This window comes from Rhinichthys klamathensis, unplaced genomic scaffold (assembly GCF_029890125.1).
Source record: "Rhinichthys klamathensis goyatoka isolate OS25496 unplaced genomic scaffold, OSU_Roscu_1.1 h1tg000177l_1, whole genome shotgun sequence".
Taxonomy (NCBI): Eukaryota; Metazoa; Chordata; class Actinopteri; order Cypriniformes; family Leuciscidae; genus Rhinichthys; species Rhinichthys klamathensis.
Window position 1 is genome coordinate 64,007 of NW_026606706.1, and position 19,666 is coordinate 83,672.

At 43.7% G+C, this 19,666-nt stretch overlaps 1 protein-coding gene across 3 annotated transcripts in view; it reads left to right on the top strand.

Moving 5' to 3' along the window:
• nalcn (sodium leak channel, non-selective) overlaps positions 1-19,666 on the top strand; it is a 92,954-nt gene that overhangs the window by 57,010 nt on the left and 16,278 nt on the right. For all 3 annotated transcript variants that reach the window (XM_056260636.1, XM_056260634.1, XM_056260635.1), the window contains exons 15-21: positions 4,088-4,219; positions 4,624-4,791; positions 5,341-5,445; positions 5,539-5,645; positions 17,955-18,075; positions 18,160-18,258; positions 18,345-18,438. In XM_056260636.1, the coding sequence (XP_056116611.1) occupies positions 4,088-4,219; positions 4,624-4,791; positions 5,341-5,445; positions 5,539-5,645; positions 17,955-18,075; positions 18,160-18,258; positions 18,345-18,438 (826 nt within the window). The remainder of the gene's footprint in view (positions 1-4,087; positions 4,220-4,623; positions 4,792-5,340; positions 5,446-5,538; positions 5,646-17,954; positions 18,076-18,159; positions 18,259-18,344; positions 18,439-19,666) is intronic.

Here is a 19,666-nt window from a genome sequence, read left to right on the forward strand (position 1 = left end):
CCTGCTCCTCGTCCTCCCTGACCTTGCACAAGGTCTGTGCAAGAAGGCTCACTGGGGGAAACGCATACTTGCGTAGGACCGGGGGCCAGCTGTGTGCCAGAGCATCCGTGCCAAGGGTCCCCTCGGTCAGGGAATAGAACAACTGGTAGTGAGACGTGTCCGGGGCAGCAAACAGATCTACCTGTGCAGTCCCGAAGTGCCTGAAAATCAGCTGGACCACCTGGGGATGGAGTCGCCATTCTCCCGGCAGCACCTGCTGCCGTGAGAGCTCGTCGGCTGCGCGGTTGAGCAGGCCAGGGATATAAATGGCACGAAGCGACCTCAGATGCTCCTGACTCCAAAGGAGGAGATGGCGGGCGAGTTGTGACATGCGGCGGGAGCATAGACCACCCTGACGGTTGATGTACGCAACGGTCGCAGTGCTGTCCGTACGGACCAGTACATGCTTGCCTTGTAGCAGCGTTTTGAAGCGGCCCAACGCAAGATGTACTGCTAACAACTCAAGGCAGTTGATGTGCCAATGCAGTTGAGGCCTCGTCCACAGACCTGAAGCTGCATGCCCGTTGTACGTGGCCCCCCAGTCGGTGGCAGAGGCATCCGTGGTGACCACAGAGTGCCTGGACACTTGTTCTAGGGGAACACCTGCCCGCAGGAACGAAGGGTCCGACCACAAGCTGAGAGTTTGGCGACAGTGCAGGGTTATTTGGACCCGGCACGAGCCGCTCTGCCACGCCCATCTTGGGACTCGATCGTGGAGCAGTGTTGGAGCGGCCTCATATGAAGCAATCTGAGCGGCTTTACCGTGGCTGCAGATGCCATATGCCCCAGGAGCCTCTGAAACAGTTTCAGTGGTGCCGCTGTTCTGCGTCTGAGCATGCTCACGCAGTTTAACACTGCCTGGACGCGGGCCTCTGTGAGGCACGCTGTCATGTTGATCGAGTCCAACTCCATACCGAGAAAAGAGATCCTCTGCCCGGGGGTGAGTTTGCTCTTTTCCCAGTTGACCCGAAGCCCTAGGTGGCTGAGGTGACTGAGCACCATGTCCCTGTTCGGCACGCTCGCACATGGGAGCAATGGCCGCCTCCGCGACTTTCGTGAAGACACGGGGCGACAGGGCCAGCCCGAAGGTTAAGACTTTGTACTGATATGCCCGTCCCTCGAACGCAAAGTGAAGAAACGGTCTGTGTCGAGGGAGAATCGAGACATGAAAGTACGCGTCCTTCAGGTCGATCGCGCCCTCTTGGGACCCAGAGGTTTCAGAATTTGCTCTTTTGTTGAAAATGTGGGTACCACTGGCCCGTGGGTCAGTGGGTCCGTGGGTCAGTGGCGGAACAGAAAGAAAAGGAAACAAAAGATTCTACGCCCGGCCCTCCACCGGGGGAAGGAGCGGTGCCTTCACCACCTCCTGAAGAGCAACTTGGTCCACCTCTGGGTCGCCGTCTCAGGGTCGTTTGCACCTGCGCTTGCCTCCTGGTTTGGCAGCTGCCTGGACGGGCGTGGTCGACTTCCTGCGACCTGCTCCACGCTGAGGCCTGGATGGTGGCTGCTGCTGCTGAGGCTTAGCAGGAGCAGAGGACGCCGCAGGAGGTCGACGTCGGCGACGAGCGGACGGAGGGTCTGTGGCCGGCGGACGGGTGGGAGCAGCAGCGGTCCGCCGGGGCCGGATGTGTCGGATGGCCTCCGTCTGCTTCTGTGCGGCCGAGAACTGTTGGGCGACGCTCTCGACCGCGTCGCCGAATAACCCAACCTGGGAGAGAGGGGCATCCAGGAACCGATATTTATCGGTGTCCCTCATATCCGCCAGGTTGAGCCAAAGGTGGCGCTCCTGGACCACCAAGGTGGACATCGCCTGACCGACTGAACGTGCGGTTTCTTTCGTCGCTCGGAGAGCGAGGTCAGTTGCCACACGGAGCTCCCGGAGGAGCTCTGGGTCAGAACCACCCTCGTTCATGTCCATGAGTGCCTGGGCCTGGTGGACCTGCAGAAGCGCCATAGCATGGAGGGCGGAAGCAGCCTGTCCACAGGCTCTGTAAGCCTTCGCCGTGAGACCGGACGAAAACTTACATGCCTTGGACGGGAGGCGTGGATTGCCCCGCCAGGAGGAAGCGGACGCCGGACACAGTTGCTTCGCGACGGCACGCTCCACCGGCGGGACATCCACATACCCCTTAGCTGCTCCGCCATCGAGGGTGGTGAGGAGGGAGGAGCCACTAGGACGGCTCCTGGCACTATACGGCGCCGTCCACGTCCTAGTAAGCTCCTCATGCACTTCCGGAAAGAATGGTACCGGGGCGGCGCGCTGAGAACCAGCAAGGCCCGCCCCGAGAAACCAATCGTCCAAACGAGAAGGTTCGGGATGTGGTGGAGGGTTCCACACAAGCCCGACCTTCTCGGTGGCCTGGGAAAGCATAGCCGCCCATTCTGGATCAGACTCGGGCAACGCTACACTCCCTGAAGGGGGTAACGCAGCCGAATCTTCATCTCCAGCGGACTGAAGCTCCCCCTCCGATGCTGCGATAGACATCTGGTCATCAGGTGGAGCTCCAAAGGACACGGCTGGTCGTCCATGAGCCTTCCTTTGGAGGCTCCAACGGCGGCAGCGCTTGTGAGGCGTGAGGGACCCACGGAGATTGCCTCGGCGGGGAAGCCCTCACGGTAATCCTCAGATCACCCTGACCATGCACAGAAGTAGGTCTATTCTGAGGTCCAGAATAGATGCTAGATCAGGGCATAGGCGAGGGGACTGCACCTCCCTTGAGGTAAGCGAGTCTCAATCTCAGCGCTGTCATAGTCGTATTCCCGCAATGGGAACATGAACTATTCACAAAAGCTGCCTCAGCGTGCTGAATGCCCAAACACGAGAGGCAACTATTGTGGCCGTCTGCTGGCACCAGGGAACAGTATCCAGACCGCATCCAGAAACGCACAAGCGGAATGACATCCTGAAAAGGACGCAGGGTCACACTTGTGTTGCTCTTTTAGTTGAAAACAAAAAATATTAAAAATAAAAAATAACTCTCTCAGTGATGAAGCACCCAGGGATAGCCGTGGTGTAATCGGGGTACACACTCACGAGAGGAACGCCCACCGAGACCGACACATACAGATACACACACACACACACACGCACACACACACAAGCAATGCTGTGAAAACAGCAGTTGTGAGCTGTAATGCTCGCGGCCACCGCTGATCGCGCTTTCACACCAGCACTGGAACAGAGTATTTTCTTTTTGAAGTATTCAACGATGCAGCAGTCTGCAGAAACTCAGAGTAAAAACGAAAGCTCGGCTCCGAAGCGAAAGACAATGAGTGCGTGCGCCCGCTTCCTGTTTATACCCGCGCTGCGGGGCAGGGCGCGTGACGCTTATCACGCACGCCAACATTCATTGGCTCGTTCTGTAGACACTCGAAGTTGATAGGGCTCCCTGAAGTGATCCCAATTACATCGTCACGTCGAACGTGAGCGACTGAAAGGGAACTATAGTTATTTTATGCATTATTTTTGTTATAAGGAAATATTATTGACATTGCTGGATACAAATTGAATGTAGAGCTTGTTTGTTCCCCAAAATCATGTCAATAGTACTAGTATGTGTCATTTACACTTTCGCATAGAAACTCACTTTAATATTTACTGATTTGTAGGTAAAAATAATTACAAAATAGTTTGCTCAGAGTCGAAATTCTGATTGGATGATTTCTGTTCATTGCCATAGTATAATACAGATAAAAAATGTGACTGCTAACTCAATGTCTATAAAATACAGATAAACACACACCTGTGATCATATGCTCTTTATTAATGCTGCTACATTGCTTAGCAACTATATATAGCTTACTGTTAAACTGATTAACTAATATTACTTTGTAGAAGAATTGTTGATAAATTGCAAATAAATGTAACTTTAAAATAAATAAGCCACTCAAAGCTCTATCTTGCTGGAATTTACCACAGGCTTTTGGCACTTCGCCTTGCGTTGTGCCTAAGAACACCACATACCTGTGGTAAAATCACTGAAATGCATGAAACACCAAAAATTTTCATTGTATGCTATTGTATACTAAACAACACCTTTCCCTGCAGATCGGAGAATATGTCTTCGTCATCTTCATGAGCATTGAGCTGAACCTGAAGATTATGGCAGATGGTCTGTTCTTCACTCCCACTGCAGTCATACGAGACTTCGGTGGCGTCATGGACATCTTCATCTACTTAGTAAAACTCCAATTTCAGCTGCTCTCCTGTGAAAAACCCACTTTCCGATGCATGTGAATGGCAGCCTTTGATCTGATTACTCACTTCTCTAATGAGGCTCTGAAGATCCCTTTTTAATTACCCTAAACAGTACTTTACTTAAATGACCAAGTCACATCAATTTCATCCTGTTGACTCATTTTAAAAGAATTCTGACAGTTTCACATAAACATTGTTTGCATTTAATAGAACAGCCTACACTTCCAATGCTGACTATATCATAAGGAATACTTATTGCATTTATATTAATAAAGCAATATAAATGAGCCATCGCAAAATCATCTGCAGTTAGTGATTTCACATTCAAGATCTGGAATCAGGGAAGAGCTGTGCCCTTTAAGGTGATCTTTCTGCCCACTCTGTAGGTCAGTCTGATCTTTTTATGCTGGCTACCAAACAATGTACCCCCTGAGTCTGGTGCCCAGCTCCTCATGATGCTACGCTGCCTACGCCCACTGCGTATCTTTAAACTGGTGCCGCAAATGAGGAAAGTGGTTCGAGAAGTCCTCAAGGGTTTCAAAGAGATCTTCCTGGTGAGTAAGCAAACAGGTCCACTTCCTGCCTTTAGTCGCTCAGTAAAAAGAAAGCAGAGATGACTGGTTATTTGACTGTTAATTCTACTAAGATATATATTGGTTGTGCTAACATTTTTGCGTAAAGTGGTCATATTATGTTCTTTTAACATTTACTTTTTAGCATTATAGTTTTACATAAGTTTTCCATGTCTTTTGTTGTAACATTGTTTCAGTAGATGAAATTTTTGGACAAAAAGGTTTGCGTTCTGAATCGTAGTGTATGTTTACATAGTACATCAAACTCTTTTATTTTAAATTCGCCGTGATATGTCCCCTTTAATTGCAAGGCAAGAAGCTCTCTTCTTTGCAGTAGTGGAATGTAATAGATTAACTCGGCAGTATTTGTCCTGGAGATTTCTTTATGGACCTTCTTTATTAAAGCTTTACTCCCCTCGGGTACTTTTCTGTGAGCTTATTATAGTGTTACTGTATATGAAAGTAATGCACTGACCAGATTTTGTGGGAAAGCCATTTTGCCGTAGACTGGATTATTGATTTCCCAAACAGGTCTCTATTCTTCTTCTGACACTAATGCTGGTGTTTGCAACCTTCGGGGTGCAACTCTTTGCTGGAAAACTTGCCAAATGTAATGATCCCCATATCTCCAGTAAGGTACAAGGCAATTCTTGCAACTTTTCAAATTGTGTTCAGAGTGGAGGCTCTTCTGTACTTCACTAAAATGTTGTGCTTTGTGGACTTTTTCAGGAAGACTGCCACGGCATCTTTAGAATCAATGTGAGCATTTCAAAAAACCTGAATTTAAAGCTCGGACCAGGGGAGAAAAAACCAGGATTCTGGGTGCCAAGAGTTTGGTATGAAACAGAACAAGAATGCTCTCTCTCTCTCTCGCTCTCGCTCTCGCTCTCGCTCTCGCTCTCGCTCTCGCTCTCGCTCTCGCTCTCGCTCTCGCTCTCGATCTCGCTCTCGCTCTCGCTCTCACTCTCGCTCTCGCTCTCTCGCTCTCTCGCTCTCTCTCTCTATATATATATATATATGTCCAATGATAAAACAGGCATACAAACAATAGAAGCACATTGAATAAAGGACCCGAGTCATATTTAGGGACCAGAATATCATCAAGTCTAGTAAGGGCCAGTTTACAACCACTTACACTAATAACTCCTCAGAACAAAATAGCAAACACATTGTTACACCCTGGCAACCACTCAGAATACTCTAACAACTCGTCAGAAGAAAATAGTGACTCCACAGCAACAAAGCTACATACTTTAGCAACAACTTAGAACACCTTAGCAACTGCACAGCAATGCCCTGACAACCACTCAGAACACTTTAGCAACTCCTCAGAACAAAAGAACCACATAGGAATGCTCTGGCTACCAGTGACTTTTGTATAGGTGCCATTCAAATTATATTTTGAAACTTTTCAAATTTAACATCCAATTAAAGCAAAATAAAATGGTCTTTTTGATATCAACTTGATTAATGAAATTAGAACATTTAAAGAGAAAAATTGTTTGGTCATTAATTTTTTGCTTTTCACAAACAAACCAAATTCAATTTCTTTTAAAAGCACTGAATAATTCAATACAAATTGAACCTGTTACACCTTCAGTGTTAAGGTGTTTTTGAGAAATCCCTGTAGTAACATCTCATCTGTGACAGCACAAACCAGTATGATGAATGCTCTCATCGCATAAACAGCACCACATTTTCATCATCTTTCATATGAATTTTCCCCATAAGCAATAGTCAGTGTTGCAGTACAGTTGTACGGTTTGTCGTGGGCGCAGAGCAGGGTGCTGATATATCTTTCCCTCAGGCATAAACACAAACAACACACAATCATACACCCACACACCAATGAGTCTGTTATTGCTCTAGAGATTTGTGGCAACACAATGGCAAATTATTTGTAAGACATTAAGTAACGAAGACCACCAAAACACACAAATGGGTCCATAGCACTTCTAGAATGGTCAAAGTTTCTGTTAAGGCTGAATAAAAGAGGGAGAGAGAGAACGAGACTTTTTGACTTTAAAGGGACACCAGGCAGAAATCCCATTTTTGTCAAACAGTGACCCCTAGAGTCGCTGTGGAGAACTTGTATTTAACGTTAATGTCGTAAATACCACTCACGCAGAGCGTGACGTGTTACATAGTATACAATAGTAGCTACATTGTGTTTAATTTGTCGTTTAATGAGATCTAATATATGTTGTTAGTGGTGAGAATTTTCACGTGATTAAATACATAGATCCGACAATTATCCCCATGAACTTCAATGGTCCAGTGGCAGAACTTTTGCCAAGTGTGTCAGAGGTTCTGGGTTCTAATCCGTACTAGTAGTATAGTTTATTTTCCTCATCAAAACCGATTGTTTATTAGTGATTGTATATCAAGCATGGACAAGTTTTTTGTGCATTAGGTTTTGTGATTTCACCGTAACAAATATAGAGAGTCTCTCAGTTCCTGCAACGGATTGAGGCGCGCGTCCGTGTGAAGACTATGCGCGTCACAACAGAACACTGTATCCACGCCACTGATCGCAGTGGCAACAGTCTATGAGCGGCAAGCACTTTGGTCACTTGATTTCAAAAACAACACATTTCAGATCGCCTCTTATTAAACAAACGAACGAAATGAATGCTCTACTAGAGTTAACTGGAGATGTTTTATTTGTTTGTATTGGTACATCCGTGCCGCGAGATGTTTCAATGGGGACATTTCACACCCGCAAATTACGCCTATGCTCGTGTCTGACTCCTGGCTCGGTCAGTCTGCCGTTTCCTCTTTCTCTGTTCCTCCGACAATGCTTTCCTAGCTTTCTGCATCTTATATGCCGGCTCAGCCGTGTGACAAACTCTCCATCCCTCTCTACATTGTTCCTGGATGGGGGTGTGTATGTGTGCAGTGCCGTAAAGGAATATGTTACATCGCGAGAGCTGATATCACGCGATACTTCCTGACGCGGCCCGCCGCACCAAAGTTGCAAGTGGGATTTTTCCGCTCACAGGCACCAGGGGGGGGGGGCGAGACGGCCACCATTCAACCCGAAAGAAGTCATATAACCATTTCAATAACTCTGAAGCTGTTCAGTTAAGCTAAAAAAACTGCATAGAATCCCTTTAAAGTTCTTTAATTTACAATAAATAATCTACTGAATCATGAACAGAAACACAACTACATTATTCTTAAAGGGGTCATATAATTGTACATGCTCTTTTACAAGTTGATTGTACTGAAATGTGTGTTGGCAGTGCCTGTACACAACCATCATATAATGATAAAAATCCATCCAGTGTTTTTTTTTTTTAAATCTCCTTTTCCCGTCTCAAATCGAGCCATCTGACCGTGTGACGTCACACGGTCGGACGCCCCTCCCACGATTGTTGATTGACAGCAGCGTTTCAACACAGACCCGCCCTGAGTGACATAGCAGTCATTTTGATGTTCCTAAATCCGAACCGCTGAAGACGCAGTGGCTGAGTTTTGTTTTCGAAGGGAATATTCCCCACAATCAACGTCAATGCTTTCATGTTTGCGCGAATCATTTCTCACCAGACTGCTTTATAAACGAGGGTCAGTATAAGCTGGTTTTGCTAAGAAGCTGCTCCTGAAAAAAGAATCAGTACCAACTATTCGTGTTCCTGCTGCACCTCCAGAAGAAGTGAGTGTAAAGTTGTATTAACCTTTATATTAATCTTTGTAAATCGCTTGCACACTTCACGATGAATGCGGCTAAGGTTTACGCTCAGGGTACATTACGGCATGTTTTCAATGTACAACGTTCTCAATATAATTCATAATCCCACGTTTATAATGAACAATGCATTATGGTTATTGTGTTATTACATACTGTGTACGCAGGTGTTAAAGTTAACGTGGTAACACTACACTAAGCTTACTTTTGTAGATGGTTTATAACGGTGTCTGTTACTGATTAAGTAGTAATTTTAAAAAAATCAAATTGATACGGTTGCACAGATGTGTCCTCAGAGACTCCCGCTGCCATTCTTTCTCCAAAATTTCTCAACTGTTGTCAAGGCAACACTCCACGTGTGTTGTGTCAAAACGCCCCATAGAACAGAGAGGTATATGATAAAGCTTAAGCTTTAAATGATAAAGCTCATTATCATTTAAAGACACATGCACTTAAATGGCTTGCTGAAAACAGAGCTGTTTTTGACCAGGTAAAATTAGTTTTCTTACAATACTAATGAGAATTTTTAATTAAAGTATATTACTAACTTTTCATTTAGACCCTAAAGAATCATATTAACTTGTATAAAATTGGCATTATATGACCCCTTTAAACAAAAACACATATCTCACAAAGTCTTTAAATATTAAAAAAACACCACAATTTAAACATACAAATTTAAAAGACCATCATAAGTAACCTCACAAATACAATTATTAAAAGCCCATTTGAATTTAACCTTTCTGTATATCTCAATAAATGTATCTCTTTCTTATATATAGTCCTAAATATCTATCTAATAAAAACAACTTTAAACACTTGTCCCAGTCTATGACAAGCAAGTAATCAGGTGGATGTAATCAGTACATGATTAGTCCAGGCAATGGGAAATTTAGTTCATGGTGAGATAAAGGAGACTGAAGGAGTGCCCTCTGGTGGAGATCATGAGCACTCCACCTAGTGGTTGTGACACAGCCCATCTGAAGATCCCCACGGTGGAGCAGAAGACCACCACAGCAGAGCAGACAGGTCTGAAGCAAAGAACACAGAGGTTAGGGTTGTCCTCTGGGGCTGTGTCAAAACAGGCAGGAAGTTCAGTAAATGGCCTCCATGGCCCTAACAGGGTTGGCAGGGCGTTCCAGATTGACCTCTGTGGTCATGACATGACAGACTGAGAGTTCATAGGCGACCTCTGTGGTCGTGACAGGACAGACAGGGAGTTCAGGGATGACCTCCATGGTCATTTCTAGGCAGACAGGGAGTTCACAGGCAACCACTGTGGTCGTAACTGGACAGGCAGGAAGTTCTCATACGGACAGTGAAGCAGAGAGTTCATCAGTGGTCTCCTTGACCATAGCAGGACATACTGAGAGTTCAAGAACAGTAGCTGCCACCTCAAATAAACTAGGTCAGGTGCCGCCGCCTCGGGAGAAACTGAAGATGTGTCCCAGACATAGAATGACCATTGCCGTAACTGGGAGTGCAATCAAACGTGGGAAAACCTCTGAGACCCCCAGACTCGAAGACGATGTCAGGACCACTGAGATGCCAGCTGCTCGCACCGACATCAACGCCAAAAAAATGTTTTGCGGAAGCGTTTTCCTCTACCTGCCCCACAGTGAAGGGAGAACCGCTTAATGGGAAGGCGTAGTCCAGGAACTCGCCCAGCAATCCTGGAGGACCATCACGGATCATTGTGGATTGCAATGGGTTGTTGAGTCCATAGAAGAAGAAATCAATGAGAGTAAAGTCTGGATAATTGAAAATAGCAATGTCCAGAAAGTCCTTAATGTGGTCCTTGAGTGAGCAAGTTCCTTGGCAAAGGCAGACTAGGGTGAATGCTGGATCCATATAATGGTCTGGATTTCAATCGGCTGCTGGATCTGTATATGGCGAAATCTTTCATTACATAGTGCTCTGAGACTTGGGTCAGAGATCCAAACACAGCTTTAGGCTCAATCCCAACTCACCCCTTGCCCCTACCCCTTGGCCCTACCCCTCCGTTTTGCGCGTTCACGTCTAGGGGTAGGGTGTCCCGATTCTTGTTGCGATAGAGGGGTAGGGCGAAGGGGTAGGGCTACATAGCCCTCGAAACGGAGATTTTTCAGAGGCACACATCGAACGGAGGGCTACGAGAAAGTTCCCAGTATGCATCGCGAGATGGCCTCGCAAACGGTTAAAGAAAGTCACAAATGTAAGTTTTTTCTTAAATATGTTAATATGTTTGCTGTCCATCCTACATACCACAAACGTATCCATCAGCATTCGCAGGCATTGAAGACGTCTCCGTTTTCTTGTCCGAGTTGCGGCAGACAAGTGCAGAAAGATGCATACAGCCCATACGACAGAGATTGCTACAGCGGAGGACGGCATATTGGTATCGTTGTCAGTCGTTGTCATGGAGAAATCCTGTAAAAACTCGTTGCTTCCGTAACATCAGAGCCATCGTCGACGACTGATGACGTATCGGGTTCATGAAGGGTTGTTCCATTTCGTAGGGGAATATTTCAACCCCTTGGCCCAAGGGGTACACTCGAAAACAAGGAGTAGGGGCAAGGGGTGATAATAATTTGGGCAATGATGTGTTTGGTTCACTTATGTACAATAAAACATCATCGGCGTATAGTGCCACCTTGTGTACGTCAGTGAAAATATTTATACCTTTTATACTGTTTGTTTGCCTTATTAATTGAGCTAACGGTTCTATATAAAGGGCGAAGAGTAAAGGGGAGAGTCCACACCCTTGTCTTGTCCCGCGTTCTAGTTCAATTATATTTGATAAGTGACCATTTATTTTTATCTGCGCAGTTGGTTTTGTGTATAGTGCCCCGATTACTTTAACAAAATCTGAATGAAATCCGAATCTCTCCAGTACTCTATACAGAAAAGCCCAGCTTACAGAGTTGAAAGCTTTTTCAGCGTCAAGGCTGATCACTGCAGCTTGTGTTTGATGTTTTTTAATATGGTTCAATATGTGTAATGTACGCCTTATATTATCATGAGTTTGTCTTTGTGAGATAAAACCTGTCTGATCAGTAGAAATGAGTTCTGGAAGTATCTCTTCAATTCTCTTCGAAAGAATTGATGTGAAAAGCTTGTAGTCAATATTAAGAACAGAAATAGGTCTGTAAGAACTACAATTAAGCCGGTCCTTTCTCTCTTTGTGAATTACAGATATAGTAGCCTGTTTCCATGATGGTGGCATCTTACCCTTAGCCTGGTAATACCAGACTCTGCTACTTCACTTTGCTTCGTAGACAGAGTCTGGAATGGCATAATAGAGAAGTGTTTTCTCTCTCGCTAGGGGGCGCTTGTCTGAAGTTTAAAATCATTGGTTACCCGTAAGCCAATCAGAGAAGTTTATTTATGACGTATGTTATGCGCCGACACAGCCGCATCGAACCACAGACATCATGCATCGAACTCAAATCTATGATCGAACTTCCACTGTAAACGATGATGCGAGCGAAATACCGGAGTGAACATGGCTGTAAACGACTTTTGCAGATTATGCTAAGTTAATCTACGCATCCACGGTACAATCACGGCCTCTAAACTAATTTTTGCCAGAGTGAAACAAGAAAATATTTGTAGCCAACTCTCAAATTTAGGATTAGATCTTTTTTATTTTTTTATTAATGCCGACAGTAAAATGTTGCCAGATATTGCTACGAAAAACAAGCAAAACAAAACAATAAATAATCCGAAATAAGTTCAAAGCTTGTGTTTTGGAAATGAGATTAATATATCACTAACCCTAACATGCAACTTTCCACTTTAATAACTTCCTAAAGTGTCAAATTAAATCAGAAAAACAGGTCCAGGAGACTACTGCCACCTTTCCATTAGGTGGATCTGGCAACACGGAGGCTGCACCCGCGCCCTCATTCACAACGCGCTCTCAAGCCCCGTTCACTGCGCTAGCTTCTCGCAGCAACATGAATTGCAAACACTCATATGAGGTGGTTTAAACACGGCTAATTAATCATTCAGAGAGCTTGACATTTTATTTTTTAATGTAAAAAAATGGCCGAGGTGACCTCATAGCTGGCTATGGCCATGCTTAGTTTCAAGATTACAGCATGACATGGAAATATTTAAGGACTGGACTGGAAAAGAAAGGAGACACTGGCCTGTCAAAATGTAGCCAGTTCGAGCTCGACCGATAAAAGAGATACACCATCTAAAACTCCAAGGACCATAAAAAAGCCAAGGAAGTCCATGGAGTTGCGATCACGGAACAGTGTCACCAAGGTGGGTTAAACACTACAACTACCTGTTTACAAATCTACTAAATTTAAAATTAGCATTTGTTTTCCGTCACTTTTTTTTTCATATGAGAATGTTTGAAAAACCCCGGAATGTTCTCCATAACAGAGCGAATTGCATCCCGTGTCTCGTTTCCCATTTCCGCGGTCATTTCGGTTTTCGATTTCTCTAACCTACAATGTAAAACTCGGCGCTTAGCGTCTACGTCACAGCTCTCAGCCCGCCCTCTGTTCGTTGATTGGCCGGCTGTTTTCAGGCTGGAGGAAAACTGAGAGATAGGCTGCTATCTCAGACTGACTACAGGAGCGAAATGAAATTAGCGGAAGTAGGAAGTCTGACGTAGTCAGGCTATCTTACCCTCTTTTAGAGCCAGATTAAATATTTGAAGGAGGAATGGTGATAGCTCCAATTTAAATTTTTTGTACCTTTCAGAAGTAAATCCGTCTGGGCCAGGAGATTTGTTTACTTTAAGCCTTGATATGGCATAGGATAGTTCCCTTTCTGTAATATTATTTCTTAGAAATTTGGTCTCTTATTTTACATATTGTATTATCTGCTTGTTGCTTTTGTAATTTGCTCGCTAAGAGTTTAGCAAACTTAGCACCAGATTCATAGTATTTTTGTTTGGTATAAATCATCTTCTTTCGTATTTCTTCTAAGTATAGTGCATTAATATTATTTCTCAATATTTTCAGCTTAATATTAAACTCCGGTTTTAATTCTCTCTTATGTTTTCTCTCCAGCTCGTTCAACTCCCTATTTAACTCTGATAATCTAGATTGCCTAGCTCTCTTTTTCTGGACACAGAAAGATATAATTTTACCCCTCATAACCGCTTTCAATGTGTCCCAGACGATTTCTGGGCTCACCTCACCATTAAGGTTTTCTTTTAGGAACGTTTTTATGTCAGATTTGATTATTTTGGTAAATTGTAGATCGTTCAGTATACTTGTATTCAACCTCCACTGTATGTTTTTGAAATCGTCATTTATTTCTACGTTTAGCAATAGGGGAGCATGGTCAGAAAGGTCAATGTTTCCAATCTCACAGTTACATACCCTATGGCGATCCCTTTTAAAAATAAAAAAATATATAAATTCTAGAGTATACTGTATGTGCATGGGAAAAGTGGGTATAATCTCGGGTTGTTGGATATAAATCCCTCCAAATGTCCACAATACCATATTCTGACATGAGGATTTTAATTTTCTTCTGCAAAGACGTTTGGGGAATCTGTCTGGAGGAGTCAAGCCTAGAATTAAGTCGTACATTCCAATCCCCTCCACAGATAAGTAAACCAGTTGATTGTGCCATTAAATCAAACAATTTTCTATAAAATGAAATGTCACTGTCTGGGGGAGCGTATACATTAAACAGTGTTATTTGGACTCCATCTATTCTACCAGTTATCAGTGAGAATCTCCCTTCTTTGTCTGTAGTTTCAGAGATACGTTCAAATGGGACTCTTTGTGATATTAGAGTGGCCACACCCCGCCTATGACCTGATTTATAGGACGAATAATATATTTTAGAAAAACCCATCCTTTTTTATTTTTCATGTTCCAATGAATTAAGATGTGTTTCTTGTAACATATAGCAATTTGTACTTTTTCCTTTTTCATTTTAGACAATATTTTATTTCTCTTAGTGGGGTTAAGAACTCCATTCACATTGAATGATGCAAATTTTAGAATATGTTTGTCAACCATGGTTTCCTATGTTTTTAACTAAAAACATCTCCATACAAAACAAATAAAAGTAATGCACACCCTTAACAAGAACAAATAAAACTTGAGCATAACTAAAATATGGTGAAATCTTTAACAGAAATCTCGAAATGTCATTTCTTTGCATAAGGTTTGCTTCCAGATCAGAGGTTCTAATGAACTGAACCTTTAAGGGGCTCGAGATGTTAGAGCACCTTTCAGGGGAAAGCCCGCTCATCACGTAGCACGGGGGCCCACTGTGTTGGCTGCATTATGATTTTAGCCAGTCTTCAAAATGCTTGTATGCCCCGACATTTTAGTTTACAATTGAAGTTCGGAGTAAAACGAGGGCACAATTAAAACTAAAAGGACCAATTCTATTATCTTATTCGAACAAGCATCCGTCTAGATCCGTTCTATGGGGAATCACTTATCTGTAGGGGGTAGACGTCTGAATTCCTGCAACTTTTCTTTAAACCGCTGCCGGGGCTAAACATCCTCCTGGGGGCACGCGCCGCTCGGTGTTACTGCGTCCTGGACTCCGGCCACTTGCCAAGGTGAAAGCAGTCGTAGTTCTGCTACGACTGAGGGACGGATAACTTTGACTGGGAGCCCCCGTGATGCCATGTCTGACGTTGCCTCCGCCGCGGTCTGGTACAGGCAGGTCTCATCTCCATAGAAGACGCGTAGTTTTGCAGGGTAGGGAGTTTGGAACTTAATTTTTCTCTCCTTCAATATCTTCTTTGCTTGATTGTACTCTGCACGTTTCTTGATAATAGCTGGTGGGTAATCGTGGTCCACGTAGAAGCGGTCATTGTTGTATTGCACTTGTCCCTTCTGCCAAGCTCTACGGATAACTTCTTCATTGACTTTGTAACTCGCAAACTTGACGATGATGGAGCGAGGCTTTGACTGCACGTCAGCGGGCTTAGGGCCAAGGGCTCTGTGGGCTCTTTCAATTTTGATCTGCGTGTCCTGGGGGAAATCCAGGCAATCCCGAAGCAGTTGATCTATGAAACCTTCGATGTTATTGTCTTCAGCCCCCTCGGGAATACCGTAAATCCTTATGTTTTCTCGGCGTGCACGTCCCTCTTGATAAATAAGTTTAGCCTCGATATTGTCCTGGCGTTGTAAAAGTTGCGTAAGTAACGATGACGCCGCCTGCATGGCCGTTTCCACCTCCTCAATTCGACCCTCAGCTTCATCCAATCGATCACTTGTCTTGTGCAAGTCTTGTTGTATCTCCGAGAGCTGTTGCTTGTTGTCACGTCTAAAATCTCTCAGTTCGGCTAGTACCTTCTCCAAGCTAACCTCCTCCATTTCTTGTCCCTCGGCCTCGTGGTCGTGTACCGGGGAGCAGTTTCGGTTGTCCTGCTGTAAATCCTCAGTAATAGGTGCTGTGCCCGTCGCCTTTCTCCTCCTTGTGACAACCCTAGCCTCCATCTTTAGTAAAATTTCACTTACAGTCAAATCTCAAAAGTTTTAGGGTTGGTTTTAGAAAAACCGTCGGAGAGCATTGAAGTTACGCAGCCATCTTGGTCACAACCCGGAAGCCCTGGGCTGTGGCTTTTATCCTTGACTTTATGTTCACTAAACATTGACCTCCTTCTTGCCTGGGCAAAAACAATACTCGTGCTTTCAACAATATTGTCCACACCAACAAAAAGTCTATTAAAGATTTTTTAATTTGTTGTACAATATCTTCAGGAGGTTCAAGTATGGTCATCTTATGCCACTAGGTTATTACAAATTAGGACCCTTCCCCCATATGACAACAGGGGAAGCAGCCACTCTAACTCTTTACAATCCACTCTTATGTCATTTCCATACACATTGTGGAATGAGAAACATATTGTTGACAGAACCCTTTAATATGTGTCTTCCCAATCTCCCACCACTGGATAATGTTCTCGAATCTTTCTTTTTCTTTTTTCCAAGTTACCCAAAAGTTTTGAAAAATGTCACAACTTTTATCATTCAAGAGTTTCACAATGAAACGGCAATAGCAGCTCTTATAAGCTCACTTTTCCAAACTGCAGTCAACTGTAATTAACTTGTAATCAGAAAAAGCTGTAGAAAAATTGTACTATGCAAAATTATATTTTTCATATTATCTGATACATAAAAACAATCTACCGGTAAACGTGCAGCAGAGACCATATTGCTAAATTTCACCCAAATACGGTTGTTTACCTAGATTTTTCACTCACACTTCAGAAAAAATTCAACTCAAACACTTCAACTCCCACATTTCCTTTTGTCTCATCCAAAAATCTATTAATTTGATCAACAGTATACAAGTCCTTAACATCTATTCTTGCCACATCCAAACCATCTAACCATTGCTCATCATCACTTGAGCCCTCATCCGTGCATTGAGAAGATACTTTCGATTGTTTTGCTCTGATGGCGGCAGCAGCTGATCATTAATGTCGTGTTTATGCGGACAAGAAAGGTGTTTGTGTCCCAAATCTCTACAATCAAAGCACCGTAGATTGATTGATGCGTGCATAGACCATATACAAACTCTCACCATGATTAACAAGGAAAGAGATTTCCAATGATTTCTCTGGTGTGGTCAAAAACATATACACCTGTCTTCTAAAGGACAAAACATGATTCAGCATACTGTTTTTACATCCTAAAGGAATTGATCTCATTGGGCTCACGGTCTTTCCAAATCTTATGAGTTCTTTCATAATTACTTCCGATTACAGTGTCACAGAAATAAATGTTTTCTTCACCTGAATCCATTCACAGTTAACCAGCGCTTCACTCCGCTGAATTCATACGTGACGCAGAGACGATTTTATCAAATCTTATTTGTTCTACTACCAATAGCACATTTTCAACATTTACACCAGGTTCAGATACACACCTGCACCCATTCTGGAGCGATAATGGTGGTGTTCCCTGTACTGGAGGAGACACCATACCAGCAAACCACGCCACATGGCTGGTTTTTACCAACAAGTCATCTTTCCTTACTTTACAATTCCCTAGCTAACAGGAAGGGGAAAACAGAAAAGCCAGAAAAAAGGCACAGGCGCTTTCACACGTGCAATCTCACGCAACAACCCACTCCCGCGAGAGAGAGAGAGAGAGAGAGAGAGAGAGAGGTTGTCGCACTTTTATCTTTGAGCACTTTGCGTGGTAACAGGAAAAGAACAAGACATTTGTTTCACTAGGTATTGTGTTTGTGTTCAGCCCGTAGAGCAGCATGTTCTCTCTCACACACACAGACACACACACAGAGACAGGCAGACAGAAACCATAACATTTTGGTACATTTAATCAGCGTTTCTTGACCTTAACCAACTCAGATGAACAGTTGACAAAAATACATTGTTTGTAAGAGACACATTTTAAAAATGCCTTTTGAACACATTGCTTGGTTACATGGTATTGCTTTATAGGGGATATAACAAATAAATGTCTGTTTCATCTTTCACCCAAATACAATTTTGTGCTGCTGCTTTTAGGGCAAACCCTCGAAACTTCAATTTCGATAATGTGGGCAATGCCATGCTGGCTCTGTTTGAGGTGCTGTCACTGAAGGGTTGGGTGGAGGTGAGAGACGTCATCATACACAGAGTGGGACCGGTAAGTTACTTTTTTAACAGTGACTTCTATACTACTAAACTGATTAATCTGGACTGGACTGATCAGGACCTTTGATTGTCTCAGATTCATGGCATCTATATCCACGTCTTTGTGTTCCTGGGCTGTATGATTGGGCTCACCCTTTTTGTTGGTGTTGTCATAGCCAACTTTAATGAAAATAAGGTAGGGCAGTTTTCTTACTGTTAGTTGATTAGTAGCTGTGCTTGTTGGCTGTTCCCTGATCAGATGTGTTAAATGTGTTTGTTTAGGGCACTGCTCTTTTGACTGTGGATCAGAGGAGATGGGAAGATTTGAAAAGTCGTCTGAAGATTGCTCAGCCACTCCACCTCCCCCCTCGCCCAGGTAAGTGCTCACTGGAGGTCTCCACAATTAAAATGTATATTTGTGCACCACCATAATGTTGCTCTGTTGCCTTTTGGACGCCATCATGTGTTTGAGCAACAGAGATATATAAGTAGCAAGAATAATAATATATTTGAATTGCATTAAAGTATAAACTGCATCACACTGTTTGATATTTTGTTGAGGTATCATTGAATCCTCCAAAAATAGTCAGACAGCCACAAAGAGACATTTCGGTGGTGCGCAGATAAACCTCACCAGAGAAGCGAGTGTATTATTCAGCAGCAACCTCTCAGTCTCTCATCTCTTTCTTTCCCTTTTTTTCCCTCCCTTCATCTTCCCTTCTTTCGCTAATGAGCCATCCCTGCTTTGCATGTGTTTCCTGAAGCATTTAATCAGCTCTCTTCTGCCGTAGTAGAGAACAAACTAAATTTAAGCTTTCAGCGGTGGGTACACCCCGAAGGCAATCACACACTTAATAATAACCACTCCACTTCTGAGTCAGAAGTTATAGCTGCCTGTAGTATGAATGACTTTGGGCTCTGTGGGCACCTTAGAGCCAAAGAGAGAAGAGCGATTCTCCCTTTGTCTCCCGTAGACTGACTGACTGATTGATTTGGCAGTCGCAGGCTCTGCAGTGACGGCGGTAGCCCGTTATGTTTTTATGTTTGACTGCCGTTGGCTCGCCTAGAAACAGACACTTCAAAGACATGTTTCATAACAGCAGGAAAGAATAAACACAATTATCATAGTAGGCAATTATCCAGGCATATTTTATGTGGCAATTAGACACAAAAAATGCTCCAATCTACTGACATGTTTGATTGATATGTTTTGAACCAAACTCCAAAGGCTGCAATAGACAGATTTTCAGTACTTTTCTTTTCTAGTCATTAAGTACGTCTGACTTGTTCAATTATCATTTTAACCAATAGAAAAACATGCGGCAGTTCTTTGTAAATTACAAAAGAATTGTTCATCTATGCCGCCTTTGTAAACAATGGGCTGAACCAATGGCTTTTCACTATCAGCATGGAGGCAGCATGCTCTTCCTCCAATACTGATAGCTGAAATCTAATTTTGTTCAAACAAAGCAAAATGCATTTTGTAAGCCACACTGCAAGTTACACAACCTTCCTACTTAAATTAAATTTCACTCAAACCATGATCAACTGTGAATAGTTGTTTACTTTCTTTCTTTTTACTTTTTCTACCACTATCAAGCATA